The 27,479-nt window shown below is 55.6% G+C and overlaps 8 protein-coding genes across 8 annotated transcripts; all 8 read left to right on the plus strand.

The window, feature by feature from the left end:
- Positions 1–3,428: 3,428 nt before the first annotated feature.
- Positions 3,429–5,081, plus strand: LMJF_28_0010 (conserved hypothetical protein; the record flags this gene model as incomplete). Its single annotated transcript, XM_001684227.1, has 1 exon — positions 3,429–5,081. The coding sequence occupies one exon, from the start codon at positions 3,429–3,431 to the stop codon at positions 5,079–5,081; it is 1,653 nt and encodes a 550-aa protein (XP_001684279.1).
- A 614-nt stretch (positions 5,082–5,695) lies between these two features.
- Positions 5,696–6,097, plus strand: LMJF_28_0020 (conserved hypothetical protein; the record flags this gene model as incomplete). Its single annotated transcript, XM_001684228.1, has 1 exon — positions 5,696–6,097. The coding sequence occupies one exon, from the start codon at positions 5,696–5,698 to the stop codon at positions 6,095–6,097; it is 402 nt and encodes a 133-aa protein (XP_001684280.1).
- Positions 6,098–6,642: 545 nt separating this feature from the next.
- LMJF_28_0030 (putative origin recognition complex subunit 1 (ORC1)) lies at positions 6,643–7,938 on the plus strand (the record flags this gene model as incomplete). Its single annotated transcript, XM_001684229.1, has 1 exon — positions 6,643–7,938. One exon carries the CDS (start codon positions 6,643–6,645, stop codon positions 7,936–7,938), a length of 1,296 nt encoding a protein of 431 aa, XP_001684281.1.
- A 429-nt stretch (positions 7,939–8,367) lies between these two features.
- LMJF_28_0040 (conserved hypothetical protein) lies at positions 8,368–11,118 on the plus strand (the record flags this gene model as incomplete). The annotated part of the gene is made up of 1 exon (XM_001684230.1): positions 8,368–11,118. The coding sequence occupies one exon, from the start codon at positions 8,368–8,370 to the stop codon at positions 11,116–11,118; it is 2,751 nt and encodes a 916-aa protein (XP_001684282.1).
- An 817-nt stretch (positions 11,119–11,935) lies between these two features.
- LMJF_28_0050 (conserved hypothetical protein) lies at positions 11,936–13,402 on the plus strand (the record flags this gene model as incomplete). Its single annotated transcript, XM_001684231.1, has 1 exon — positions 11,936–13,402. One exon carries the CDS (start codon positions 11,936–11,938, stop codon positions 13,400–13,402), a length of 1,467 nt encoding a protein of 488 aa, XP_001684283.1.
- Positions 13,403–14,191: 789 nt separating this feature from the next.
- Positions 14,192–15,649, plus strand: LMJF_28_0060 (conserved hypothetical protein; the record flags this gene model as incomplete). Its single annotated transcript, XM_001684232.1, has 1 exon — positions 14,192–15,649. One exon carries the CDS (start codon positions 14,192–14,194, stop codon positions 15,647–15,649), a length of 1,458 nt encoding a protein of 485 aa, XP_001684284.1.
- A 630-nt stretch (positions 15,650–16,279) lies between these two features.
- Positions 16,280–17,830, plus strand: LMJF_28_0070 (conserved hypothetical protein; the record flags this gene model as incomplete). The annotated part of the gene is made up of 1 exon (XM_001684233.1): positions 16,280–17,830. The coding sequence occupies one exon, from the start codon at positions 16,280–16,282 to the stop codon at positions 17,828–17,830; it is 1,551 nt and encodes a 516-aa protein (XP_001684285.1).
- Positions 17,831–18,968: 1,138 nt separating this feature from the next.
- On the plus strand, positions 18,969–24,635 carry LMJF_28_0080 (hypothetical protein; the record flags this gene model as incomplete). The annotated part of the gene is made up of 1 exon (XM_001684234.1): positions 18,969–24,635. One exon carries the CDS (start codon positions 18,969–18,971, stop codon positions 24,633–24,635), a length of 5,667 nt encoding a protein of 1,888 aa, XP_001684286.1.
- Positions 24,636–27,479: the final 2,844 nt, after the last annotated feature.

A 27,479-nucleotide genomic window follows, 5' to 3' on the forward strand; every position in this document is an offset into this window, starting at 1 on the left:
AACCCTAACCCTAACCCTAACCCTAACCCTAACCAGTACAGTAGCACACCCGTACACCAGTACAGTAGTACACCGTCACGCACCCGTCCAGGTGGAGAGGGTGTCGCTGTGCAAGGAATCAGTGGAGATATAAACCCTAACCCTAACCCTAACCCTAACCCTAACCCTAACCCTAACCAGTACAGTAGCACACCCGTACACCAGTACAGTAGTACACCGTCACGCACCCGTCCAGGTGGAGAGGGTGTCGCTGTGCAAGGAATCAGTGGAGATATAAACCCTAACCCTAACCCTAACCCTAACCCTAACCCTAACCCTAACAGTACAGTAGCACACCCGTACACCAGTACAGTAGTACACCGTCACGCACCCGTCCAGGTGGAGAGGGTGTCGCTGTGCAAGGAATCAGTGGAGATATAAACCCTAACCCTAGCCAGTAAACGTGGACGCGCACGCGCCCTGACTGGTCTACACGTGCACCCGTACACCCGCAAACATGAAGTTACTCCCACTTATACTTGCTAATATTGCCCTGGTGAAATCCACTAGTTGCAGGTAAGGTGTAGCGAAAAGATGGCAGCGGTGGATGTGTATGAAACAGGAGAGTTGCGGCGTTTATGATAGCGACGCGGGTGGCACTGAGGGTGGAATGCGGAATGCGTTGTCGGGGCAGAGGCGCTGGGCTGTACGCAAGCCAGCTTGTTGTCGCTTGCGGCGGTCGTGGTTGTCACCGCTTACCGCAAGAGAGTTTTACGCGTTGGAGGGAGTAACGATGAAAGGCACGACGAATCAGGCGCAGCTACCGTGCCGCAGGGACCGCTAAAAGGATGGCAGCGACAGTGGCAAAGAAAAGGACACGAGATAACAGGGAGCACGGTCTGTCCGTCGTTTGAGGGCGTTTTCGGTCGAATAATAAAAGGAGAGTGAGGCGCACAAACAGCAGCCTGACGCTTTGGAGGGGTTTGCTTTCAGAACGATATCAGGAGCGCTGAAGTTGCCTAAGAGCGCGGCTGTTGCACGCGGTGCCCGGTCACATAGGAGAGCATGGATGCAGACTGCCCCTTGCAAGCGGTGTGGTTTGCCAACGGAGTAGTATGCCAGCGGTAATGGTAAAGTCTAGGAAAGCCGTGGAGATGCTTCGCCACGGTGACAACAGCACCGCTGTGCAGTTCATGGTGATGCAAATACCGTTGTAGATTTCATGCTGGCGTTACTTGTTGGTGTCTGCGTCGGCGCGAGAGGCGGCTTCGCATGCGGCGAGAAGCGCAGTTACATATAAGATAGCACGTCTACAGAACCATGGGAAGGCTTTCTGCCGGATCGCTTTTGGTACTGCAGATACAGCCGCTGCTGTATCAACGGTTGCAGCGCAAAGTTCTCGCTGCTGTGCATCTAGTGCCCCCGTTCTTCGTCCTTGCGCTGCCCGGCACTGGCGAAACGGGATCCGCGGCAGAGATGAAAGCAGAGTGATAAGGACCTTCGGAGCCTTGCCGTCGCATCCCAAGGCGATGGGTGGCAGCCACCATCCACCGGGGCACGCCTTCAGCCTGCGGATGCGAATGCGAATGCCGCCGGCAACGTGACGCGCAGCGGTCGCGAGAGACTCTTCGGACGCTGCGATGTCGGTTGTGAAGCTCGCTGCCAGCAGTTTATGCATGCGCCTTCAACCTGTGAGAGCACCGCTTGCTTTTGCCAGCCGCGCCGCGTCGTTACTGGACATCGCCCATGCCTGCACGAGCCCGTTGATGCGAGGAAGGTGTGGGCGCCAATGCATACAGCAGCTTGCTCTCCGAATGGCGTTGCTCTGCGACGAGTGCGCAGTGAATAACTGCGGTGATCGCGACAGCGCCCACAGTGAGCGAAGGCCACGACAGCCGAGCGCCCAAGAGCCCCAACACAGCGCACACTGGGCAAGAACGGTGTAATGCGGCAATGCTGACTACTGCGCGTTGGACTAAACCAGGGTTTGTCATGTAGCCCCCTCCGCAAATGGAACGACGCCGCCGTAGATGGCTAGGTCCGTCCGAAGTGTGAGGCACTCATTCCAGAAATGCGGCGGCCGTCAAAATTTTCCACAGGGAAAGGCCTGAACGTATCGAGCTGCAAATCCCGCGCTGGCCCAGGGCAGTGTTGTCCTCAACTCTTTATTTCCGCTCGACTCGATGCGCGTCAGGGAGCAGAGGTGGCGTGCCATGGCGGAGGTGCGCGAAAAGCTTTGACGAGCCGTGGATATGTGCTGCGCTTTTCTTACCAAAAGAACAAGCCCTACGTGCTCATACTCTGTTACTTCGCTGGGGTGCGGAATCTCCAGGGAACGCTTGATGGGCGTGCATTGATGGTGTCGAAGGCGCGGCCAGCCCCCCCCCATTTTGTGTGGACACGGCGACACCCATGGCCCCTCCCTCCAAGCCAGCGTTCATCAAAAAGCAGCGCAGCCGCCTCTACCATCCCCAGGAATGTCGTTCCATTCGTCGTTGGTGGCATCAATGAGGAATGCATGCGTGTGTGCGTGCACTCGGGGGTGTGCGGGCCATCAGTCAATAATCGCGTGAAAGCGGAGGTGCTCGGATAGCGCGCATTCGCCCCATGTCTTGAGGCGGCCTCGGGAAGGGGGCGCTGAGGTTGCATACTTGACTACCAAACCGCACTTGTACCAGATGAAGGCATTACATGTTTCAAAACAGTTAAGGCCTTTACCTTCATGCTGGCCCTCGTTTGTGATCCTTGGCGCTTTGTCTTTATCAGGGCTTTGCGCAGCTTCTCTGAACTTGGCCTCCTCTGTGAGTACCCGGCACTTCGTTCTTCGGCTCATGGTCATGCTGCTTTTTTGTTTCTCAGGAAACCAAAGCCTCCGTTATCGTTTCTCGCTTTTCGAAAAGTGGTGTCACGGTATATCCGTTTCAAACTCTGGAACGAATCGCGAACCCGTCACCGTCATCGGGATTCTGCTTGATGTGAGACGGAGCGCTGTGCTCTTTTTCAATTCACTCGCAGGATCCTCTTCCAGTTGTCTTCCTACGCATTGCAGCAAGCTTTTTTGCGTTGATGTGGATGCATGGTGCGTCGTTTTCTGGCGAAGCGTCAAAAGCTTTTCCTGGGGCTTTGATTTTGTTCACAGGTGCGAGTAACGCTGTTCACTTCGACGAAGAGATTGTGGTGTACTCTTCGCAAATGGATCGGAGATTGAGATGTCTGCCCTGAGCTTTGTTTTTGGTCTGGCAAAGCCGATGAGGCTTCCTGACTATAGTACTACTCTTGCTCCGCTTCTCTTCACTCCTTCTTGTTTGGTGCTGATTTCTGGGGTGATGTTTCACCGACGCATGTGGATTTCTGACACGCGTTTTAGCCTGTGCTTCTGTCGACATCCATTATCATTTTTAGAGGCTTCCAACCACTCAGATGACTAGCGGGCTGTGTAGAATGAAATAATGCGCAGAGTTTTATTATGTACGCTGCGCGGGTGCCTGCATCGAGGGCTTACTCTTCGACCAGAGTCGACCGTGGATCCGGCCCGGTATCCTCTTGGCTATGTTCCGGTGGACGGAAGTGAGTCGATTGATTTGGTGTACGCGCTACTGAAGCGAGGTCACTTTGTGGCACCGCTGGCTCGAATCGAGGTGATCCACAAGGTAAGCGTGGGAGCGCGGGCGTTGTGTAGATCGGAGTACCCCATTGTCTCGGCGCAAGATGTGCTGACTTTGCACCTGCGAGAAAAGGAGATTCTCGGTCGCGTTCTCATTCGCCGCGACTTTTGGACGCTCGATGACTTCAACGACGCGGAGCTGAATCAGAGTTTTGGTGTGCAGAACCTGTACTTTGATAACTACAAGTGGTCACAAGTTCTGTGGCGGCGCTTTCAGGCATATGTGGAGGAGTATTATCCGGTGTCAGACCACACGCACCTGCTATACAGCGAGTATGTGCAGCTGGTGCGCAGCTTCTCCTCCTTCGAGCAGGGGACCTTGGTGAAGCCGGCGTTGCCAACGTCTCTTCGGCTGCACTTGCCCTATGGTGCGCTGCCGCCTAGCAAATTTACGCAGGAGCCGATCTTGCTGCTCAAAAAATGGCTGCAGAATTTCCGTGGTCCCCTCATGCTGCACAAGGCTCTTGTCCTGAATGCCGGCTCAGGTGTTGTGGCGTTCGCCACAAAGGTTTGCCATGTGCCGATGGTGCGTGGAGTGGACTCGCGGCCTCGGTTCATCGAGGCATGTCGGAAGGATGCCGCTCGCTCGCCAAAGCTGTCGAATGTCAGCTTTCAGGTGGCGGAGATGTTTCCGGAAGTCACCGACGAGATGAAGGATGCGCCCCGAAAAGGGAAATATGACCTTGTGATTTTTTACCCGGATGAGGAGATTGTGTCCGCGCTGTGGGATGGTGAGAACGATGCATTTGCGCCAACAGCACAGGGCTATGCAGGGAAACTGGAGGAATTCTTCGAGAAGGTAACGCCGCATCTCACGGAGAACGGCGTGATCGCGGTGTGTTGTACGAATATCCACGCCTTGTTGTTTCCGGACTATCCACACCCCATCGAGTATGAGGTGAAGATCAATCGCCGGTTTGTCATCCTGGATTATTATGACACCCCGGCACGGTACTCTGGCAATATTCGCACAAAGTTTTTGGAGCCGGCAATTGAATGTCATCCGGAGTTGAAGAGGAAGCTGCGCTCGGAGCTGTGGATTCTGCACAGAACTGAGTCGATTGGTCACTTCGGGTTCATTCACGGCATTCCTGGCGCCAAGCCGCCGAGTATGGAAAAGTGGCGGACGAAGAATATGGGACTGGAGCGGCAGAAAGCGTTGAAGGATCACGTGCGCTTGATGGGCGGTGACTGGGGGGACTACAAGAGTCGGCTCATCAGAATGCTCCAAGAGCAAACAGATGAGCCGGAAGACGATGTAGCGGAGTCTATTCGAATGACTCTAGACCCAACGTATCCAGCCATTCTGGCGGAGCGCGCACGCAAGGCGGTGGAGATGCGCGAGAAGGAGAGGGAGGAATTTCACCGCTCTGTAGCTCTCGAATACTGTGACTGTTCTCCGAGAGAGGCGTTTCGGAGGAGAAACGTCTTCTCGTGAAACTGCCGTCCGTGGACGTGCATAGATGAAAGACTCTTCACATCCATTGTGTTTCTCTTTGTATTGTCATAATTGTGTAGTGCTTTGCTCATGAGGATAGCGCTCAAATTCTTGTCGAAGGGCCACGCCTCTCCAACCTAGTCAGCGAAGTAGCGGGAAGTAGCTGCGCCGCTCTTGGCCAACATTGTTGGCAATCGAGTCTTTGTACTCCGAACGTGCTTGAATAAGACGCAAGTGCTGCTGCAGCAAGCTGGACGGCTTTCGTCTCCTGGGTGACGCTGTTGCTGGTGTCACTGTCTACCGTACTTTTGTCTTTTCCCTTTCTTTCCTGTGCCTCTCTAGGGGCTTTTCGACTTCTCAGGACATCAGCTGATGATAGGTGCAGTTTTTTTGCTTTTGTGCTTCAACTCTCAGAACACGCAAAAGAAGAGGTTTTTTTTTTCTGCAGTCCCACTTCTGCAGGCATAGCACTCGGTGTATTGCAAGGTACTCGTTAGCATAGTGTGGCGAGCGTTTGGTGTGGGTGCTTGAGTCTTTTGCACCGCACTTTGTTGCTCTCTTTTTTTTTCCTGTACGTACTCTTTCATCTGAAGTAGGTGTTCACGCACGTAGCCATGGAGGTGATTGAGGAGTTCTTGCGTCTCCGTCGGGAGGGCAAGGGCGAAGAGGCATACAAGCTTTTGGCGCCAGGTGCATCTATGGGGTGCCCGTGGGGCGGAATGCACCATGGTCCGCGCGTCCACGATCTGCTGATAGATGAGGCGCGGTTCGCCAAAAAGGGATATCTCGACGCGGTGCCCATCGAGAAGATTGATGAGGGAACGTACCAACGAAAGTTTCAGTGGGACAGAGGAATGGCGGAGTTGGGCAATAGCGGCTATCGCTTTCTTGGGGTGCTGCCGATGTGGAGGGAGCTGTACTTTGTGCGGGATGGTAAAATCGGCCTAGTCACTTCCGATAAGATGCTGAAGAGGAGGTCACTGGTCCATGCACTTTTCGGTACTGGTAGTGCATAAACAGAGTGCCGGGGATTCCATCTGCGACGTCGATTGCGCGCCTCTTCGGTGGCTCAGCGTCATCGTGGTTGGCGTGTCGTGGGCTGGCGTGCCGTACTGCTTTTGTTTATGTTTGTTTTGGCTTCTGCGTTACAGGCGTCGCTCAGGCAACGCAGCCATCAGTGTATACATCTACTGCTGTAGAGTGGCGCTTTGCGTTGTAGGAACAAAAGATAGCGGAGTAGGGAAGGCGGGCCTTTTCAGTACGTGATGCCTTATCGTGAAAGGTCGCGCTGAGATGCGCCCTTTGCTTCGCGACTTTGGTAGGTGTCAGCTCTTTTGGCTAAATTGGGGGCGGTGCGCAAAGGATGTCAAAGCCGCAGTTTAAAATGGGTCCCGCAACGAGGAAGTGGCTTTTGGGATGCTATGGCAAGTGAGAAGCAAAGGCGCAATAGCTTGCCATTCCTGATCAACATCTACATCCCTTTTTGGTTGCGCGCGCTCTCTGTGCTTGTTGATCTTTGTGGTTGGGCTCTGGCGAGACAAGTGTTGCTGCCGTGTCGGAAATGAAGCGGAGCCGGCGAGCGACGCAGCAGGAGGATGTGATGCGGGCGCTCAAGGAAGGCGTGCAGGCGCTGAGTGTTTCGAGCGCGCTTTCCACAAAGGACCTTGTTTGCAGAGGGGACCACGCACGTGCAATACAGCAATTCCTCGAAGATGAGAAGCATCACACGATGCAGATATTTGGAATGCCTGGTACCGGCAAGACGGCGACCGTGAACTTTGCGCTGGCGCAACTGGTATCGCGACGAGGTACGAAACCGACAGCCGTCTTTCTTAACGGCTTTGTCGTTCAAAAGAGCTCTGATATCTACTATACACTCCATCATCACTTAACGAAGGCGAGACTCGGTGCGGTGGAGCCATGCCCGGTAGCGCAATGCGCTTCGCGTATTGAAAAGCGCTTCCGGCACGGGTGGGGCGGCAAGCCTCCTGCTCTGTGCGTAATTGTGGTCGATGAGGTGGATAAAATATTGGAAAAACATTCGAAGGGCTTTTTCAAAGTAGTCGATTGGCTCACTCTCCCGTACGCCAACTGCAAGCTGATCACCATCTCCAACAGCATGGAACTTCAACTTGATGCAAAAACGAAGAGCCGTCTCGGTGTGGTAAATCAGCTCGTATTCTCGTCGTATGGAACGCAAGAGCTGCGTGAGATTCTTGTGCATCGTGTCGGCGCTATTGAACCGAAACTCTTTGCGGATCAGGCGGTGAATCAGCTCTGCACGCAAACGGCGTCGCACTACGGTGATGTGCGGCGACTCTTGCAGTCTGCGTCTGCCGCCATTTGTGGTGTGTTGATGCGGATGCGGGATGACGCTGTCGACGTCTCCTCTACTGATGGCATTATCACGCTGCGCGAAATTCATACGGTTGTGCGGCAGATTTTCCACGACAGATTTGTGGAGTTTATCACGACCATGCGAATGCCTGCTCTGTTCATTACTGTGGCTGTCCTCGGCAAAGAGACAGAGGCGCTCATCAGGAAGAGGGAGGTGGACTGTCGCATACCGCTGGAGCGCCTTCTGGCGATCACGCAGCAGGCCCAAAGGAAGTGTATGAATGTCTTGCGGCCGATTAACCGGGCCGCTTTCATGGAGGAAATCGAGCTGCTTCGGCAAGTCTCGCTGATAGAGGTCTGCATTGGCGAAGATCGCATTCCTATACGCTGTGTAGATGAGCTTCTTGACGCCAAGGAGGAAGTTTTTGTTCTTCTGCTTCAGCCGTATCAAATGGTAGTGGACTCCTGCCGCCTGCACGACGCATTCGGCGCCACGTACGGGGCAGCGCTGCACTTGTGACGACCGATTCAACTATATCGGCGCTGTTTGATGTGGGTCACTGCTGTCGGTTTTTTTTCGTTGTGTTGTCGGTAGATGTTGTAGAGTTCTGTCTAGTGATATGCACCTGCATACCAAAATCAGTAATCTCCGCGGAGCTTGTGAACGACGATCACGTGCTTACTTTGCGCACTGCTCTTAGGAGGGCTATGCCTCGCGGTTTCCGGAGCAGAAGCGCGCGCATATGCGTCCGTCTTCGTGTTGCCGGGTTGCGGCGTTGTGCACCATTTATAGGGAATCTGTTACCGGGACGGGAGGGGTGGCTCCTCGCGCAAAGTGGTGAACTCTTTGCCTGTTTGCGCACATCCTTTTCTTTCATCTTTTCACCTTATTTTCGTTTCTCGGGCTTTTTTGTTTTTCCTTTGCCAACCCCGAAAAGAATCTGTACAGATGCCGCCTCCACCCAAAGGGCCGGCATCCGGCTTTTCGGCTGCGGCAAAGGTCCTTTTTGACTCTGCCCAGCGTGTTGGCGCAGTTCAGCCACTGGAGCACAGCACCAAGGAGTACGCGCAGCAGCTCAAGAAGATCCAGTCTCATAGCAAGAAGAGAGGAGGCTCTTTGGGTGGGGTTTCGTATAAGGTGGCGGAGTTTTTGGCGGCACAGCGACAACCCACCCCTCCGAAAGCTCCCTCCGGACCACTGAAAGAGCGGACGATCGCGAAGAAGGTGCCTTTGATTGAGATTCCTTGTATCCCAGCAAGGACGACTGCAGAAAAACATCCGGCCGCGGAAAGAGAGACACGGCCGCCGCTTGTGCTGCCTCCGAGCTTGAGGTCGGTGCTTGCCACCAAGACGGAGCTGAGCACGGTGTCGGCGCCAGTATCACCGCCACCGCCTACCCATATCGCGGCAGTGTCCGCGCCGCCAGCGCCAGCTCCTGTCGAGGAGGTGCTTATTACCGAAGACAAGCCCGTTTTCGAGGTTCGCCAGCAATTGGCGCCACAGCCAGCACCGGAGGCTGTCGTCCAGACATCTGTTGTGGCTGCAGTGCCTCAGGATGCTTTGTCGCCTGCCCGGAAGGCGAAGCCGGTGATTAGTGTGCCCATAGCCGCGGTGGGTGCCGCCGTTGTAGAAACGGCGAGGGATGTGGCGGTTGGGGATTCTGCGCCGGACGACGCGGCTGCGACGGCGGCAGCAGGGCTTTCGGTGGATGTGTGGGAACAGCAGCGGGAGCGGGAGCTTGAGCGGCTGCAGAAAAGGCAGGAGGAAGAGGAGCAAAGGCGTCTCACGCTGGCGCGAGAGCAGGAGCATCGAACGCTCGGCAAGGAGTGGGTGATGCGTCACACTTACAAAGTGTCCTTTGAGGCGGAACTCACTGTGGGCGACAAGCTCTTGCGCGAGTTGTTCGCCGCAGATTCCGCTGCCACTGCTCTTTCGACGTTTCGGAAAATGATCGATGCTGGCGCCCGGGCGTCGGCGCTGCTGCCGGCCGGTCTTGCGTCTGTTGCCTACAGCATTCGTTCCGCGCACCCCGCCGAGCGGGTCGACCTAAGGCGCGATCTTCTCGACACTGTAGAGAAGGCGAAGCTCCCTGACCATGTGATGCGAAAGGCACACTTACTGGTCTCTGGCGGCACAGACTTCTTGACGGCGTTCGGGGCTTTGAAGGAAGAGGAGAAGCAGCGCCTGGACAGCCGGATCATTCTGAAAGCACTGCAAGTCCTCGTGTGGAATGAGCGGTGGGAGGAGGCGCTCAAGCTCGCCAAGGAAAGTCGCTCCAACTTCCGTAGCGGGAGCGAGATGGTGGACCTAACCTTGCTGAGGGCAAGCCAGCTGTTAGAGGAGGGACCACGCAAAGAGGTTGTTGCCTACGCTTCTCGTAGCCTCACGGAGAGCGGGCGCATGGGGGCGCGCGCGAAGCTTCTCATCGCTAGCGCCGAAAGGGGCACGTATCGCCGTACGTTGCTGAGGCAGCTGACAGCGTCGTCGGATGTCGACGAGACCGTCTACGCAGAGCTTATTCTGCGCTCTGACAAGAACCAGACTGAGGGGCTTTTGGCTGAGATGGCTGCCAGGGGACTGAACACCGAAGATCCTGCGGTGCTCGGCGCTGTCGCGATGAAGGCGCTCAACAGCGATGTGCCGGCAGACGTCTTCAAGGAGATCCATCGACAAGTTGCCATGATCGGTCTCCTACCAATTCACATTCGCGTTGCTACGAGGGCGGCCGCGCTGCATCCGACGGAGGAGGTGCTGCGGCAGGCGAGTGAGGTAGTGCAGATGGCCGCTCCGGGGGCTCGCGGCCCGGGTCTGCGCAAGCTATTGCCCATTCTCTACCAGCAGAACATGGTGAAGGAGATTATTCAGTTGGCAGACTCGACAAACGAGGCGGTGCCCGTGGCGAAGCTGATGCCGCGTGCCGTGGCTTTTGTGAATGAAGCACTTCTGAAGGTAGGGCGTGAGCCGCTGAGCGATGTGCGTGTGAGCGACATTGGCTTCTCGCGCATGAGCGAAGGCGCAGCTGCCAGCGAGTCCAGTGAGTTACATGAGCAGACGGCAAGCGTGATCGCCGACATTTCTGGCCTGACGGAGAAGATGCTTCTCTATGCAAAGGAGCGGCAGTGGTCCAAAGCACTAGAGGTTGTGATTGGGCTGCCAACAGTCATCAAGGCTGAGCCGTCAGCGGTGACCCTGCTTTACAATTGTGCCTTGGGAGCGGCGGTGGAACACCCAGCGACGGTCAAAGATATGTACGCAGTGATGACGAATCGTAGGGTGAAAGTGAACGCGACAACGGTCAACACGGTGCTAAGTAGCCTAAGCAAAGCATCGCTGTGGCAGGAGGCCATCGATTTCTTCGACACCACATCGCTCGAACAGCGAGACAACAATACGTATCTCGTCCGCTTTGCGCTGCTAGGAAAGCAGAATCTGTGGAAGCAAGCGATCGAAGCCTACGATGAGACGCGCGCGGTCATCCCGAAGCTGCCTGCTGCCATGTTTTCTCTCATTATCAGTACGACGAGCGGGCACGACTGGCATGCCACGTTGCGAATTTTTCAGGACATGCTGAAGTCGTACGGCTCTGGTGTGAAGGACAGCGTCGTGACACAGGTGATTCGCTGCCTGGAAAAGAACGGCAAGACAGCTGAGATTGCAAAGGTGGAAAAGGAGTTGGCAAAGCGGAAGAAGAAGAAGTAACTCTCTTTGCTGTGATGGAGGTTCGGCTGAGTTTCGACGCGCTCAGGTGTCATGACGCACATCACATGCGCTTCAGTGATTTGGTGTGTGTGTGCGTGACTGCGGAAGTGTCGTTTTTTTTCTACATTGCAGCGAGGTTTTTTTTCTTCCGCTCTGCTGATGCGTGCGTCATCCTCGCTGTTTTCCTTCGACACATGGTGGGAGATCTCTGTCCTCTCTTACGATACAATAGGAGACAAACAAACTGGTTATTGGTGACGCGGCGATGATATGCTGTTTTCTGTGGTGTGGGCACACCCGGCGGCTGAATGTTTTTGTGAGGCGGTGCGCTGCCAATTCTTCTGAAGGTGACGAAGTGGCGAGAGGGGTAGCCGAGGTGATGGAGGTTGTGCGTGCTCTCGCTGCTTCACTCACTATCACACAAGTTGGTGCGTGCTGTGCGAATACCTGAGTGTGTGTTCATGAGGTGGGCTTTTGCTCATTACTGCATCTCCTCCTCGGCACACTCTCGTTTGACATTCAATGCTGTTTTGTTCTCTTTAGTCACCATCTTCACCTTTTCTTCTCACCTATCCCTTTCCCCTTTTCCGTGTATTGTGTGTTGTTTGACGGTTCTCACATGGGTGCGTAATTGGCTTGCGTGCGTGTAGGTGTGCCGGCTCAGAGTGGAATGGATTACTTGAGAAAGTGAGGAGGTGCCCTCAAAGTTACTTAGAGAGTATCAGCAGCGTCCCTAGTCTTGAAAATGCCGGTCCCCAAGAAGGGTTCCAAGAGAGGCGGCCGGAAGAAGATTCTTAGCGGTGTCGAGCTCGAACGGATGCGTGCGGAAGAGTCGGAAAGACGTTGTCGGCAGCTGACGTTGTTGCAGAGTCGCCTGCGCGAGATTGTGGCGGAAGAGGAGGAGATGTCCAATGCCGTCTCTGGCGTCATCGATGCCCGCTGGATGCGCTTTCTGCGTGAATGCAAACAGCGTGAGCTTGTGGCCGAAATCGAAGTACTACGGCGGACGTTTGAGGCGACGCTGGACAGAAAGAAGGGCTTTTCCACGACGCTTCTAGAGGAGTTGAGTGTGGCGGAGGAGCAGTGCAGACACGCCTTTCGTTCTCACATGGACGTCGTCAGCTCTCTGCTTCAGCTGCACGCGGCACGCACGAAGGACCTGGAGGCAGATCTTGATGCCAACGTCGCGGAGATGCAGCAAGACTTCGAGTATGAGAGGGCCGAGCTGGAACTGAAGCACATGATTGAGATGGACGACCTGCGGCTAATCCTGGACAACATGGCGGCCGAGGCGGAGATGCTGGAGAAGAAGCTGCAGGAGGAAACGTCTGAGGGTCACGAAACGGCTGCCGAGAAGATGGACGAGGCGATGAGGGAGATGGAAGCAGACCTTAACAAGGTCGAGGATGGTCTCCGTGGCGAGCTGGACTCGCGCTACAAGAAGTTCATGTCTGCTGCGCAGGCAAACATGAAGGAGTACACGGCGAAGTGTAAAGAGGACCAGGAGACGACGGAGCGTATTGCCGCCCAGTTGCGCAAGATTGAAAAACTGCAAAGCAGCGTCTCGTCGTGGCGCACCAACATCGCTCGCAATGCAAAAGAGTGGGAGGATCGCAACGCAGCTATCCAGGCCGAGCGAGACGCAACACTGAGTCACCTGAAGAAACTGAAGGATAAGATGCAACGGTGGAGGGAGCTGCAATCTAAAGCACTCGTCGAACTTGTGAAGGAGGCAAACGCGACAGAGGAGGCGCTGCAGGCGACCTCGAAGCGAGCGGTGCGTCTTCTGCGGCTCGTGGAGCTGTGCAAGCCGATGGAGACGGAGCGGGAGCAGGTGCTCTTGCACGAGGCGAACATTTCATCTGCGGCAGTCGAAGCGGAAACAAAGAGGCGTGTGGCCGCCGAGAGCTCTGGGAACGCACAGGATGATGTCCTGCGAGGCGGCGACGCCGCACCTGCTGCGAATGAGCAGTGGCTGTCGCTGGACCGCTTCTGGGTGAAGCACAACAAGGTGGTGCTGGACAATGCGGCGTTGACGCAGGAGCGCTTTCTTTTGGAAGAGGAGAACCGAGTATTGCAAGAGGTTCTCAAGCAGTACTTAGATGACGTGTCCATTAGCGATCAGGTGATGCGTCAGAGCAACACCCTTCTTCTCACCCAGGGAGCCAACTACAACGTTGTCCAGGCCGCCAACGCGAGCGACAACAGCGTCGTGAGAGGCTACAACGTCATCGAAGGTAACAAATTCGTAAACGACCAGAGTCGTCAAGCCATCAGTCATTAGCCACGAGTGAGAGGTGCCCGCTAGGTGGAAAGAAGATGGTGAAGGAAAACGACACAGTGTTTGCTCTTCGGGCGCTGTTATCGGATCTGTCTACATGGAACTCCGGCTTCTCGTGTTCCCCCTTGCAGTCAATTTTTTTTTTTCATCGTGGGCACGTGAGGAGGGAGCTTTTCGTTGAATCCCTGACGGCCAGTGTGTGCGATGTAAAGAGGGTCACACCGACGCTGTGCGTGCGATATCTGGTAACACGCAGTTTTGTTCTTTGCTTTGGATGTATAGCTTGATTGTCAGCTCTGGTTTATTCAAAGTATAAAACGACTAAGGGCCGTGGACGGTGCGCATGCGTACAAGGAACTCCTGCGGCTTCTCATGGCCTTCTCCGGGCTTTTTCTCTGATGTTCTGCTATAGCAGATCATGGCAGCAGGCTTGTGTATATTTTGCACGAGACAGCAGTAGCGGCGAGTCAGTATACTGGCCTCGGCTCTGCTGTGTCCTCATCTGGTACCATGAGTGCCACTTTTACACCTCAATCGCTTCCCGCTTCTCTATACTCCTGATGCTGTTTACCGGTGTTTGCCTTCGATGGATGTTTGCCTTTCTGGTCTTAGTTTCCCCCACCGTTTCAGTGCGTTGTTCCCCGTCTTCCACTCCCCGTTTTCAGGCTCACTCCCACGGTTACTCTCGCTAGTTTTTTTCGTGTGTGTGAGGGTCCTGGTTGGGACGAACCGTGAAACACCCGATTTGGCGGCTAGCTTGTTGCAACTCGTGTTTTGCTCTTTGGCGCTCCAATGCGCCGCCTGGGCCGACGTACACTCACCTCGCTGGCGCTGACTTCTGCTCGCCGATGGATTGAATCGCAGGAGCTGTGCACGCCAGAGGCGATACGCGAGCTGTTGCAGCGGGCGGAGAAGGAGCAAGAGAGGCGTGAGCTCGCTGTCGACGAGCGCAAGGTGGTGTTTACCGCCGCCAGCAGCGGGGACCATCGTTCACGCATCGCTGCCGCCGAGACGTTCGACGTGGCGGCGGCGGGGCTTCCGCGGCCGCCGAACTTTTGCTACATGAACGTTTCGGTGGACTACGCCTGTATGGTGGATGCACCGGAGGTCGTCTGGTTCAACATGTGCAAGGCGAATGGCTTCACCCCGTCGTCGGTGAAGGCTGGCTGCGTGCACATGTTAGGAGGGATGGTGTGCCATCAGCGTCTAGGCGGGGGGTACATTCAGGTGATTCTGGGCTGCATTCCAGACTTGGAAACGGACTCGTTCACGTTCGATGCTGTTCCGGATAAAGACGAGATCGCGGCGGCAGGCCGAGCGCCGCCAGCGGTGGCATTCGCTATGCTCGACACTGGTCTTGCACTCCAGTACGAGCAGGTTCTCTCAGCGCACCTCAGCGGTCTTAGCAGCTCACTCGGCAGGAAATGCCCCTTGGTCGGTGGACTCTACCCTCCTGTCGGCAGTGTGATCGGTGGAGGAGATCCGAGCGGCAAGCTGGAGGACTCGATCTTTTTCATCAATGACCGTGTTTATAGAGGCAGTGCGGCTGCGGTTGTGCTGCGCAGCAAGCTGTTGAAGGCACACGCGGTGAGTGTGGTTCCGTCGATTTCCCTCGGCAGCGCTAGTGTAACCGATGTCGCGTGCGAGGGTGGTGTTGCGACGGTACGGGCGCTGAACAACCGGCCTGCCACGGAGGTTGTCAAAGAGGTGTACTCGCTGCCTGAGGTTGCGGAGAAGCCGAGCAAGGTGTTCCTTGGTCTGCGACACGGCGACGTGCATGTGCCGGTCTCGTTCGTGGGGCATCCGGATAGCGGTGAGCTCAGCTTTATGCTTCCTCCGGGAATCTCTCTAGACCAAAACGACACTGTTGATTTCCTCGTAGATGACGCAGAGCTGGACACAGAAATGTCCGCAAGCCTCTTGATCAGCATGGAAAAACGCATCGCGCCGATATTTGTCGAGAAGGACATCAATGTTGCGCGAGAGGCGCGTCGTAACATCGTGGCATCCTCGACGGCGGCGTTTCACTTCTCTCACGGTGGACTGAATACCATCGCCAAACCGGAAGTCCCCGTCGTTAACTTGGGCAGCGCTGGTGCGATCTTTGCGCCATCCATTTTGCAGCGCTGCGTGGGCCGCTCGTGCCCGAACGCTGGCTTCTTCTCCCCCGGCCAGGTGGCGACAGTGGCGGATCTCACATCCATCTTTCCGCGCTCTAGCACGTACTGCTTTATGCAGGGAACGGAGTAGGACAGGCTATGTCGCATGCGCGCACGTGTATGTGGTGGTTTGTGAGGCAGTTGCTGTTCAAGAAGGAAGCACATGATGTAGCTCTCTCTATTCTACTCACATATGCACTTTCAGGTAGCCTGCTCTTGTTTCCACCCTGGCACTCGTCTGTCTTCACAGGTGGTCATTGACCTAAAACGTAATTATGCCTGATGAAATCGAGGGGGTTTGCATGGAGGTGCTCGCAAGGCGAGCGCTTGCTTCTCTTCCAGCTCCTCTCTGACACGTTGCAGCAGCTTTTATACTTGCTCTGTTTGTTTAGTCGAGGGCTGGCTGACATTTCGCTTCATTCGAGCCCGCGAAGAGGCTGTGGGTGACGGACCTGGAGATGGAGAGGCTGGGGAAGCTCCATGCGTCTTCTGACCGGTCCTTCCACAGCGGTGAACACGGTTACATGCTTTCGGCTATTCTAACGGCTATGTGCAGCTTGTATTGTATGCTTTCTTCTCACTTCGACTCTGTTACGGCGCACGGCAGTGCTGTCACGCACACGCACACACGCACACACACACACAGACAAACTGATCTACTTGCTGCGATTGTACCCGAAACTTGCGTCGCGCACACATGGTAGGTATGCTTTCCTCTACAATGCATGAATTGAGGCGATCGGCCTCAAGCATCGCGACCGAGCTCTGGTCTCCTGATGAATTGTACAAGGCCGATCCTCAAGTTGATATTTTGCAGCCGAGTTCGAGGACGCTTGAAGTAGACTCCAATCGATTTTACGCGTTCCGTTTGTCACTGGTGCTGGCGCCGTTTGAGGCTCTCGAGAGATACCAGGCTCCGCAAGGCGAGGGCACCGATCTTCTCGTCGATGACGACGTCTTCGACGTGACGTGCACGGAGATGCAGTGGGGCGGGCGACCAGATGTGAGCACAATGGGCATCATCGCTGAGCAGTGCAAGACAACTTCATGGTTCCGCTTCTCGAGCACCCTCTCTCGGCGATTGTTTGTCGTCGATCGCTCTGCCGTGCACGTGCAGACCCTCGTTGCAGCGCTGCGCTACTCGTTCTCTCATCTCTTGTTTCCAGCAGACGCGGAGATGTGCGAGGGGACATGCACTGTTCTGTTCGAGTTCATTGTGCACCATTGGTCGAGGCTATCAGGATTTCTTCCTTTGCTGTACTTTCTTTTCGAGCTGCAGGAGCGCGCCTTCTTGGCGTTTTACAAACAACTGGGTAACCTTGTTCAGATGAGGGTCAACAGCGATATCGCTGCGTGTGACGCCCTCAAGCCGAAAAAGAGTGGCACGATGTTCTCGTGGTTCTCATCAAAGCCAAAGGAGGCGGAGCTTGGTGTGAACGACAAGCTGGAGATCATCGATACTCTCAAGTCGATGCTACCGCCAGCGTTTGAGAAACGGTACATGCTTGCCCTCGTGAATCATGAGCACTTGAGAAAGATGCAGCTCTTCTGTCGCGAGTATGTGGGCTCCCTGAAGCAAGAGGCATCCACGTATCAGGCGCTCGCGGAGGGCTTCGCCACTTACCCGCTCACCTCGAGCCCTGTCAAAGGGTGGCACCCGACAAGCGCTCTCGAAGCTCTGGCGAAAGAGAACTCTGTTGTGAAGAAAACGATGACTTCGGTACAGCGGTTCGCGTTGCGCAAGAGCTCTCTCGCGAGCGAGCTTGTTCTTCCGTATCTAAGGGCTATATCAAAATGCGAGTGGGAAATCGGCATCATCGCACACTCACTCGTGGCTTTCTACGAGGATCTGGTGATGCGTGCAAAGCGGGTAAGCGAAAGCACGATGCTGTTGTCCGGAGAGGTACCTCTGCCGCCGGGGTGTGAGGCTTCCACGCGGCCAGAGAGCCTGGAAAATGCCCGCGAGGTAAATCAGAGGCTTACTTTGGAATTTGTCAATATAAAGGAGCGTTTCGAAGTGGAGGTAGCACACGCGGAGGCGGCGATCAAGACACGCATGAGGCGTCTCTGCATTCTCTGCGGGAGTGTGGTGAAGGCAATAGCCTCTTGCACGAACGCAGAGTACTACGAGGAGTACTTGTGTTCACTCGCCTCGCCACTGCCTGACGACGTCACCGACGACTGCCGCGCGTCTCATCCACTCAAGGAGTGCCTCGGTGTCGTGGAGGGGCAGGAGGAATCTATCTATGCCATGGACCGTGAGGGTGCCTAGACGTAGCGAACTACTCGCTAGGAAAACGAACCAATCAAAGCAACCCGTGCCGCCTTTTTTGTTCCTTCGCTGATTGAAAACCCCGTCTGCTAGCTGGAGCGATCCTGTCTGTTTGTCTCTCTCTCTCTTCATATCATTCATATTGCTTTGTTGTATTTGCCTATGCAACGCATATCGTTGACGGGCGCATGACTCGGCTTCTACGTTGCGGCAGCATACCCATGGCGTGCGCAACATGCGCCGCAGATTGATGTTCTTGGCTTTTCTTCTGTGCATTGTGCATCAGGTTTCCACTACGCAACGAAGTGTTTGGTAGTATGGAGTCGTTATCCCTCTGCTCCCCCATCCCTTGTCTCCTTGCTTGACCGAAAGTAGTGAGCGCATAGGTGGCACTCGCATGCGCGCATTGCATGCTCGCCACAGCCGCTAATACTACTTGGACCCTCTTTCCTTACTCTTATTCACCGCCGCTCCCACGAACGAACGGTTATGCGCAACGATCAGCGCTGGATGCGCCGACGTGGATTTTAGTGTGAGGAGTGTCTCTGCGACTGACGCGCACACGCATATATACGAGCAACAAACATTTCATGTAGAGCACGTCTGCCCTCTCGCCATGAGCCAATTGCCGCTCACACCTGCAGGTAGTAGTCCTTTTCCAGGAAGCGTCAACTCATTCTCCAGTATACCTTTGTTTCATCCATCGCCGCAGCTGTTGGAGGCTGTCTGCCACGGGAATGCCGCTGCGGTGCGAGGCCTTTTGGCGCCGTCTTCTCCTGGACTGTGCGCCTGGTGTGATGCGGACCAAAATAGTCTTTTACACAGGGCTGCGGCGCTCGCCTCTCCGAATTGCCTGATAGAACTGCTCCAGTCGGAGGTGAGGTTTGTCTTTTCAGCGAACGTGCAAGGAGAGACGCCGCTTCACATTGCAGCCCGTTGTGCACGAACAATCGTTTCGGTTTTGCTTCTTGTAGCCAAGTACGGAGCCGCCTGTGTTCTCGATCGCAACGGGGATACCTTTCTGCACGGCTTGTTGAGCAACGAGAGGATCAGACACCGCCAGCTCCTGCTGCTCATAGAGTCACTGCTCAACCGAGCCGATGTCGCGGATCAGATTAATGTTGCCAACAATAGAGGGATGACGCTCTACGACGTAGCGTACCGATGGCACCCTGATAGTGCGGCGTTGCTGGAGCTTCTGCTACGACGCGGCGCCGTTTCAGGAGCGCTGGTGTTACACGATGAGGTGGTCTCTCTTGTCATCACGGAGGAGGAGGAGCGTGAGGACGTGATGGAACGCGAGCGTTCTTCCCGTGCGTTGCTGCACCATGGTGAAGGAACAGAGCGTGCACGAATTCAACGGCAGGACTATGAGCGACGGAAGCTGTTTGGAAAGGAGAAGCGAGAACGCCATAAGCGTCTCGACAAGGAGGCGTCAGGGTGGATGTCGCTCATGGAAAAGGAGAAAAGATGCGCGAGACGCATCGCTGGAGACCGCGCGGCGCGAGAGTGCTGTGCTGCCGAGCTGCAGCGCATCGGGAGGGGCTTTCTGGCACGAAGTTCTGTCCACAGAGTGTTGCTTGGGAGGAACAAGATGCGACTGCTTGCTGAAAAGCTAGCGGAGACGACTGCTATCGCCGCGCTGCACATGGCAGAGGTGGTCAAGGTGGAGGAGAACGTCTCCCCTGGTGCCAAATCGGATGGGGAGCTACCGATACTGGCGGCGCCTTCTGCTGCTCAAGAGGTTCCGCTTCGCCGGCTTCCTGAGGCGCTTCTTGTGTACCTTCAGTCCATGGTGAGAACGCGTCGAGCGAGGCGCCATTATCTACACGTAAGACGCATGACGACAATTCTGCAGAGGGCGTGGCGGCGTCACCACGCCCGGGTCGCCCGCCGACGGCAGCAGGCCGCTGACGTGCTGCTCAGTGCGGTGAGGAGATATCAATTTAGCAAAGAACGCGGCACGCTGGTGGAGAACCTGTTGCTGATGCGCATCAAGGTGATGCTAGGAGAGGTGACGCGGCTCTTGACGGGGCTGGTGTGGCGGGAGAACTTTTGCAGCGTGTTCCGCGATATCGTTTTCATTCAGAGGCGTCGCTTGCCGCCCCCACCGGTGCGGCTCTCGCGCTTTCGCCGGCTGCAGCTGCTCGCCGCTAGGTTCGAGCGGTTCGTGTTGCTGGCACAGTTTGCGGCGAGTCTTTTTCTCCTTATTTACATGGGGTACGCTCCGCGCACCAGTGCTTCGCAGGTGCATAACAAGGTGGACATGGCCTTGCTGTGCGTGGAGCTTGTGCTGATATGCTGTCTCCCCTTGTGCTGGTGGCGTTTATGGGACGTTGCAGTTGTCGTCACCGCGTTGATCTGCGCCGCGGCAAGCTGCTACGGCGGGGCGATTGTGATTACGCTTTTCACACTCAAGCTCCCGTTCGTGGTGCGTCAGTTTGTGCCTCGCCACTCAGGCACGTGCACGTATTGCCGTACCATCGAATATTCTGTGGTGTATCTGCTGATGTTTGTGCCCTTTGCTGTTGCCGGGATCGGCTCTACCGTGCGTAGCACCGCTGTAAATCATCTCCTGCTCACGAGTGGAGGCAATTGGGGTCGCGTTTTCCTGTCTCTTCTCAGCACAGTGAGCCCGCAGCACACTGTGCTGCTTCTGGTCTCCCAGGGGAACACGAGTCCGGACATCGATTCTCTGTTGCCGCTGCGTGCGCAGCAGAGCCGCTACGTCCTTCCAGACGGCGATGTTCTATTGCGGCTGCAAATACCGCTGGTGCAGCTCATCGTGTTCCGCGCTGTCATGTGTCTTTACTGGTGGTCGGGGGTGATTGTCGGTACCCACAACGCGATTCGGCATCACTACGACATTAGCGACGAGACAAAGCTCAAGTCGAACAAGCATCGCTTTCGCAACGAGGGCAAGGAGGAACTCTTTGACGCCCATCGCGCGGCCACCATCGAGGCCCTTGGGCAGCAGCTCGACGGTGTGATGTGGGAGGACGACGTGCGCGCTGCCAAGGAGGCCATCGAAGCTTCTCACTACGACCATAACACTAATATCATGGTGCACCGGTTTGTGCGCCGTGTCCAAGACACGCTAGACAGCCAGGGAGGCGCGATACTGAGCGCGCAGGCGCCGCAGCGGTCTGCGCCCGTGACGAAGCCGACGACAAAGGACGCTTCAAGGTGGGACTGCCGCAACGAGGATCCGTATTCGCGTGGCACGTATGACATTGGGGTGGTGGAGACGGCGCTTGGTATGATTGAGCGCAAGGGCCTGGGCGAACGGTTCATTGAGCGGCAGTGGACTGGTGCGCTGCTGCGAAAGGAGATGAACTGGGTGCTCATTGGCATGCTGGTTATGGCGTCTGTCAAGCCTAACCTGTTCGCCATGGAAGCGGCGTTCAGCGCCGTCTTTGCGGTGGAGTTGGCCTTGTCGCTTTACTTTCTCCGGCTCGAGTTCATCTTCTCCCACTACGTGCGGCTCATGCTTCGGGTGTTCTGCGTGGTTATTGGATTTGTTCCTCCTGGCATCCCGTTTGTCGCTTTTAGAAGCCTGCGACTTGTGGAGGGGTGGTCACTTCTGTTCAGCGTTCCGGGCATGGTGCGTTGGGGCATGGTCTACCTCGTCGCCTCGTTCTTCACGATATGGATGATCTCCTACGTGGCCGCCCTGCAGTTCCTCGCGGCAGCAGAGCTGCAGATGCGGCCCTCCATATGCTCGAGCAAACGCGAATGCCTAAAGATCTCGCTACGGGAGCTTATTCTGCCCGCCTTCACGCCAGAGCATATTGACCCGCTCTCGGAGGCACCTGTGATGGCGATGCTTGTTTTTTTCACGCACTTCTGCTTTGCGCCGTTCCTGCTCGCCATCATGCTGCACCCCCTTTTGCGCTTGTCCAACTTCATTGGGCGTTTCTTGCGTCTCGTGGTGCAAAGCCTTCACAAAGACGTTCTGGACTACGTCGAAAACTACCTGGAGGGCGCGTCTTGGTACACCCACTGGGGTCTCAAGGCGAACATCTCGGTGGAGGTCATTGTACGGATGAAAATGTGGCTCAACGACTTGAGACGCCGTCGCGTCAGCGCTGTCTGGGGCTCGTCGCCCAGCAGCGTCACGATCTCAAATCAGTACACGCTGCAGAAAACGTCCATGAAGAGATACGATCCGGTCGTGGAGAAGGAGTGTACGGCGCTGACGGAGATCATCTGCCGCGGCGAGTTCGCTTCTTTGGAGGAGAACATCGCGCATGACCGCCTCAGTGGAAACCCGGTTACACAGTTTCTGAGTCTCGTTGTCGTCCGCAACGTGTGTGTGCACTACCTCAATGTTGCTCTCACCTTTGCTTCCATAGCGTTTCTGTGGGTCGCCGACGCGTCGTTGGACGGCGGCAGCGTTCTCATCGTCGTTTCTTGTGTGGTTCACCTGTTGAGCGTTGCGGTGTCGATTGTAGTGATCCCGCGTGATTCGACGGCGATCATGACGCTGGTGTCGGCGTGCGCACTTTTGTGTGCTGTTGTGCTTGTGCTCGTTCCCGACCGGCGATTCCGTACCTATTACTGTGTGCGATTCTTCTCACTGCTACGCATTGGACAGCTGCAGGTGTTTCCTTTTTGCGAGATGAAACGGGCGGTGAAGATGTATATTGGCTCGGCCGTCAAGATTCTCTTCCCGGTCGCGGTGATGGGTGGCGCTGCATACATGGCAGAGCTGCTTCGGGCGCAAGTGTTCATGGTCCGATTCAAGCCTCTTGCGTGGATGAACATCAACTGGAGTAGCCCAGCAGAGGTGGAGGCTTTGCGGTCCAACGTGTCCTACCCGGAGTTCCTGGCAGCCACGCCCCGTAGCCGCACTTCGTGGCCGAACGTCAAGGAGACGTCTGCCCTGTTTGTTGCGTACTTTAGCGAAGACGCGTACATCTTTTACTCCATCTACTGTTTTTGGGTGCTGCCTGGTATCTGCATCTCGACATGTCTGTCATATCTCTTCTGGGTAGGCACCAACCTGAGAGATACGAACCGGCTCATGGTGGACATGATCCCTCTGCTAGAGGATCCGATTGCCATGTCTGGCTTCAGCTGGTATCAATGGCTCTACCGCTACGTAGGGAACGTGATTCTGCTGGCGAGCCTTGTGTTCGGCTGCATCTTCAGCCCCACTACCGCAGCGACCTCGGATGACCTTATCTTCTTCTTGGGGTTTGAGATGGCTTTCACCTTCTGCGGGCTGGCCGAGGCGATCATGTCGTGCTCCTTTGCGGTGCACCGCTGCGCGCGGTCTAGCGTCAGCTGGCGGACATGCCAGGAAGACGGCAAACACACGTACGTGCTTTCCGGCGACTGCGTTTTTCTGCTGTGTGAAGTGCTTCAGCTTCTCTACTACTGCGTTGCTGTGGCGCTGTGCTCGACGCTTTTGGTAGAGCGCAGTGGCTGTCTCATATCCCCAGACGAGTACGCCACCATCTTTGTCACGATTCGCTTTGTGTTTCTGCTTCGTCTCCTGAGCCGCGAGTTTTTGCTGCCGCTGATGCGCCACTTCTTCTCGATGTCTAGAAGCGTTGCAGGCATCGTAGTCTACTTTGTCGCCTGCGCCAGTGCATTGGCAGATGTGTATGCGGCAGAAACGCGCACTCGGTACACACCCGCGACGTGGTGCGCCGCGTTCGACACCATATTGCGCCTCGCCTTCACCTCGGCTATCCCTGCGAACTTTGAGCGCTACTGGCAACCTTTCAACAGCACTGCCGTCGCGTCGGCGATGAAGAACAACTCGACCACGCTGGATGTGATCACGGAGCACTACACAACGTCGCGCCTGGCCTTTGTGCTGGCCGTCATTGGAAAGGCAATAATGGCCAGCGTCGTGGGCCTCTTCGTCGGTTCTGTGACCACAACGGTGCGCACTGTTTTTCTGCATCTGCTACCGGCAAAGAGCTTGTTGCTCTACCGGACGCTGTGTGGTGGTCTGAGCGAGCTGTTGAGGTTCGGCATGCAAAATCATGACGACATGCGGCCCCAGACACGCCGCCGTATTCAGGCTCGCAAGTTCAGGCGCATGTTTATACCCGAAGGAATCCCGTCGTGGTCGGTGCCGCATCTGCTGGAGGAGCTGGGCATCTGCCGGCCTGTTCGGCAGCGCCGGTTCATGTACGCCTTGATGAGGCTGTTGGAGTACATGCCGACGAGTGAGAAGCGGCAGGAGCGGGTGCGCGAGTACATGCATGTGTGGGACACCTACCGCTGTGGCGGACCGGCTCATCTGCTCTTCTCCGAGCTCCCTATTTACCCTCCCGCCACTGCGTCGCAGCGAAGGCTGAACCCATACTACCCTTCTTCTTCACTTGCAACGATGCGGCGTGACTGCCACATTGCCCCGCTGCGGCTGGTGCAAGCCCTGGCGATCTTTGAGCTTGGGTTTCCGGCAGACTCGTCTGTGGGCTCGAAGCTGTGGATGGATTTTTTCTCGGTGGTGCAAAAAATGCGCGGGGCGACGTTGCTGCAGTCTCTGTGGCGGATGTACCGCGAGGAGAAAGCGTTTGACACGGACACAAGCCGCACTTCGTACGAGCGAACGCTGATCACGCACGTGCGCCGCGGGCTGCGGAAGCAGAAGCTGCGCAGCCATATCCGCTTTCTGAGCTTTGCCTCCTTTCAGGAGGCAATGTACTACGAGCGCGAGGTGTTCAACCCAAGCACTGGTCATTTCGACTTGCTGAATCGCTTGCGTGGGCATTTCAGCGGACTTAGCGCTTCGCCGGATTTTTGGAAAACGGTGCGCTATGCTGAGAGTAAGCTGGCTGCCTAGCCCTCTAGCCGCGCAGCGTTGTATCTCGGCGGGTGCGGACTGTGCTGATGCGTGGCGACCTGTAGGGTAGCTGTTTGCACAATGTGCAGGGCGGTAGCTCGAGTTTTCGCGCGATCGGCCGTGTTCTTCTAACTTGTTGGTGCGTCTTGCCACACAGGAGCGACTCTTGATGCGCTGCGGTGATGCGTGCTGCAAAGACTTTCTGCTGTTCTGGTTTGAGGCTTAAAGCTCTCTCTCTCTCTCTCTCCACCTCCATCTACTGTCTGTGGAACGCAGGTACATGAAGAGTGCATGTCACTTCTGCTCTCCATGCAGATTGCATTTTCTGTGCCGCTGGCCCCCGAAATCATGTTAGAAGTTGTAGTCGCTTGTCGCGCTGTCGCATGATGTGGGCAAGCTGGTTTCCGAGTCGTTTTTTTTTTGTGAGTTTGAGCGCCGTCTTTTCTGTGGAGCGACGCCTGGCAATTGCAAGATGCTCCCAGAGACAAACACTGGGCGCGTACGTCTTGGTGGCTACACCGTTTCGTTTCTGGATCTTTTTTCCTTATGCTATGGTCCGCGGTAGATGCGTGCATTTGTGTCTTGTTCATGATGGCAGCTGTGCAACTCCAGACCCGCTCGCTCGTGTATCTGCGCTCTTTTTCACGCGGTGTCTTTTTGTTCAGATGCTACGGCTTGATGCGCTTCGACAAATGCGCTACTCGTTTCATGTCGTCGCCGGATCTCGCTGCCTTCAGTCATTGACGGTTTCGCAGTTGCTCTGCACACCGTTCAATTGAGTCGTGCTGTGGAGCACATCAACCCAATGGTTGTGAGGCTCAGTTACAAAGGCGCCGCACAGCCTGGGAGGCGAGGTTCTCGCTGTGTTTTTTATTTGCTCTTGAACTTGTCTAAAAGTCGTCAGAACGGAAGAGGCTTATAGCAAATGAAATGGCTGAGCTCGCACACGCGCAAAGGAGATGCATCTGAATGGAATCAATTGCAGTGATGTGAATAGCATGATATCAGCAGAGCCATTTGTGTGACATGGGCGTGAAATGCAGCACTCTGCACTTCGGCATCTGCGCTGACACGCTTGTGGTGATCGGCTCCTCTGACATTACTGATTTGAGCATTCGTTTCTTGAACGCCGACGGGTCGGCGGCCCTTCTACTCGGCAGCGCCGCGCGGTGTCTGAAGGAGTACCTTCGCAGCTTAGCCGTCGGGCAGTTCATGTATAGCTCTTCAGACGTTGCATGACGTGTGGCAGCTCGATTTGCACGTTTCCAACGGCCTTGCGAACCTTGTAATGACCGAGATGGGGATACTCACTCTGGAAAGTGACCAGCTAACGGTGGCGTACGGCTCTCTCCCTTTTGCCGGTGTTGCGGTATCGATGGGGAATCCGCATTTCGTGGTGTTTGCCAAGGGCGCGAACGCGATTAGCCTTGAACGGACTGGCTTGCTGAGCGACTGGAGCCCGGTGCTTTGTGACCACACGAAGGTGAGTGTTGCACACATCGATGATGCGGATGAGATTTGCATGTGCGTCTGGGTATGTGCCTCTGACACCACGCAGGCCTGCAGTTCAAGGCACATGGTTTCGCCTCGCGAGACGTACTTGTCTGCATCGACTGTGACAGTTTTTGACGCTCGGTGCGCGTGTGAGGGGTTGGTCTGGGTAACAAGATGCACGGTAACTGTGTATGAGGGCATTCTCATCTTGCAAGTTGGCGCCGGTGCATTTTTCTTGGCGCATGCCGCAGTGCTCTCGGCGACGCTCGTACATCCGGTTTGTTACCGCTTGCGGACCCTTCCCATTCTTCATGAGTTTTTTTTTTCTGTCCTGATTGTTTGTTTTTATCAGCACTTCCGCGGCTTTATCGACCCACCAGCTTTCACCTGCAGCACCAGAGCGTTGACTTGAAGCGCCATGTTTTGTTCATGTAAAGGCCGAGACACTGCCGCTGGCGGACCCAGAGCCCGAATGGTGCGTGGTTCATACCGTCAGCGTTTTTGTGATGGAGATGTAAAGATGTGAAAGCGAAGACGATGGGCGGCTCTTGAGCGCCATGGGCCCGTGACACTTGTGAAACCACTAACGATGTTTCTAGGAATTGGTGTGGAGGCCGCGATGTGCCAAACCCCACTGCATAGATCTGCAGCTGATCAAGAGCTGTTTGGAGCATGCATAACTTCTTATCTGTCTTCTTGTCCCTCTCTTCTCTCTCTGTGTATGGACGACTGCTCCTGCCGGTTTCACATCACAGCCTGCGCTTCCTCCTCACTCTTTCTCACACCCAAGTAGCCAAGCACTCGCTGCAGCGGCACACACAAAAAGACAATCTACAGACATTTCATCGGTTGTGCTCTTCTTAAACTATCGTGCCGTGACCTCAACAGGGGCCAGGCTTGTCGACTAAAAATATGTGTTGGGCGTTTCGGAGGTCTCTGTTTTGTTTCACTTTTCGCCACGATCTCGAAATTCTTCCATCGTGCGTTTTCTGCAGTCGCAACTTTACCGTACCTGCGCTGCTGTCTGCTACCCATTTGTTCTTTCGTTTCCGACTTCCCACCGAAAAAAAGTAAACTACGATCTTGCTGACCCGCTAGCTAGGCGTCTTGCGATTGTGACACCGACCACACACACCCACGGACACTGAAACATGTACGCTGAGGGACGCAGAAGACCCCTCTCCCTTTCTCGTGCGTTTCTTGTACGTGGTCTTGTGCCTTTACCGGGTCTGTGAGGGTGTCTACTTGTTTCTTTTCCTCGCTTCGTTTCTCCCTCCTCTTCCGCTGCCCCGTCGCCCTTCTCAGCAGTCACTGGGAAGGCTGTTGTGTCTCCTCCCGGGAGTTCTCGTC

Source organism: Leishmania major, chromosome 28, assembly GCF_000002725.2.
Source record: "Leishmania major strain Friedlin complete genome, chromosome 28".
In the NCBI taxonomy this organism is placed as follows: Eukaryota; Euglenozoa; class Kinetoplastea; order Trypanosomatida; family Trypanosomatidae; genus Leishmania; species Leishmania major.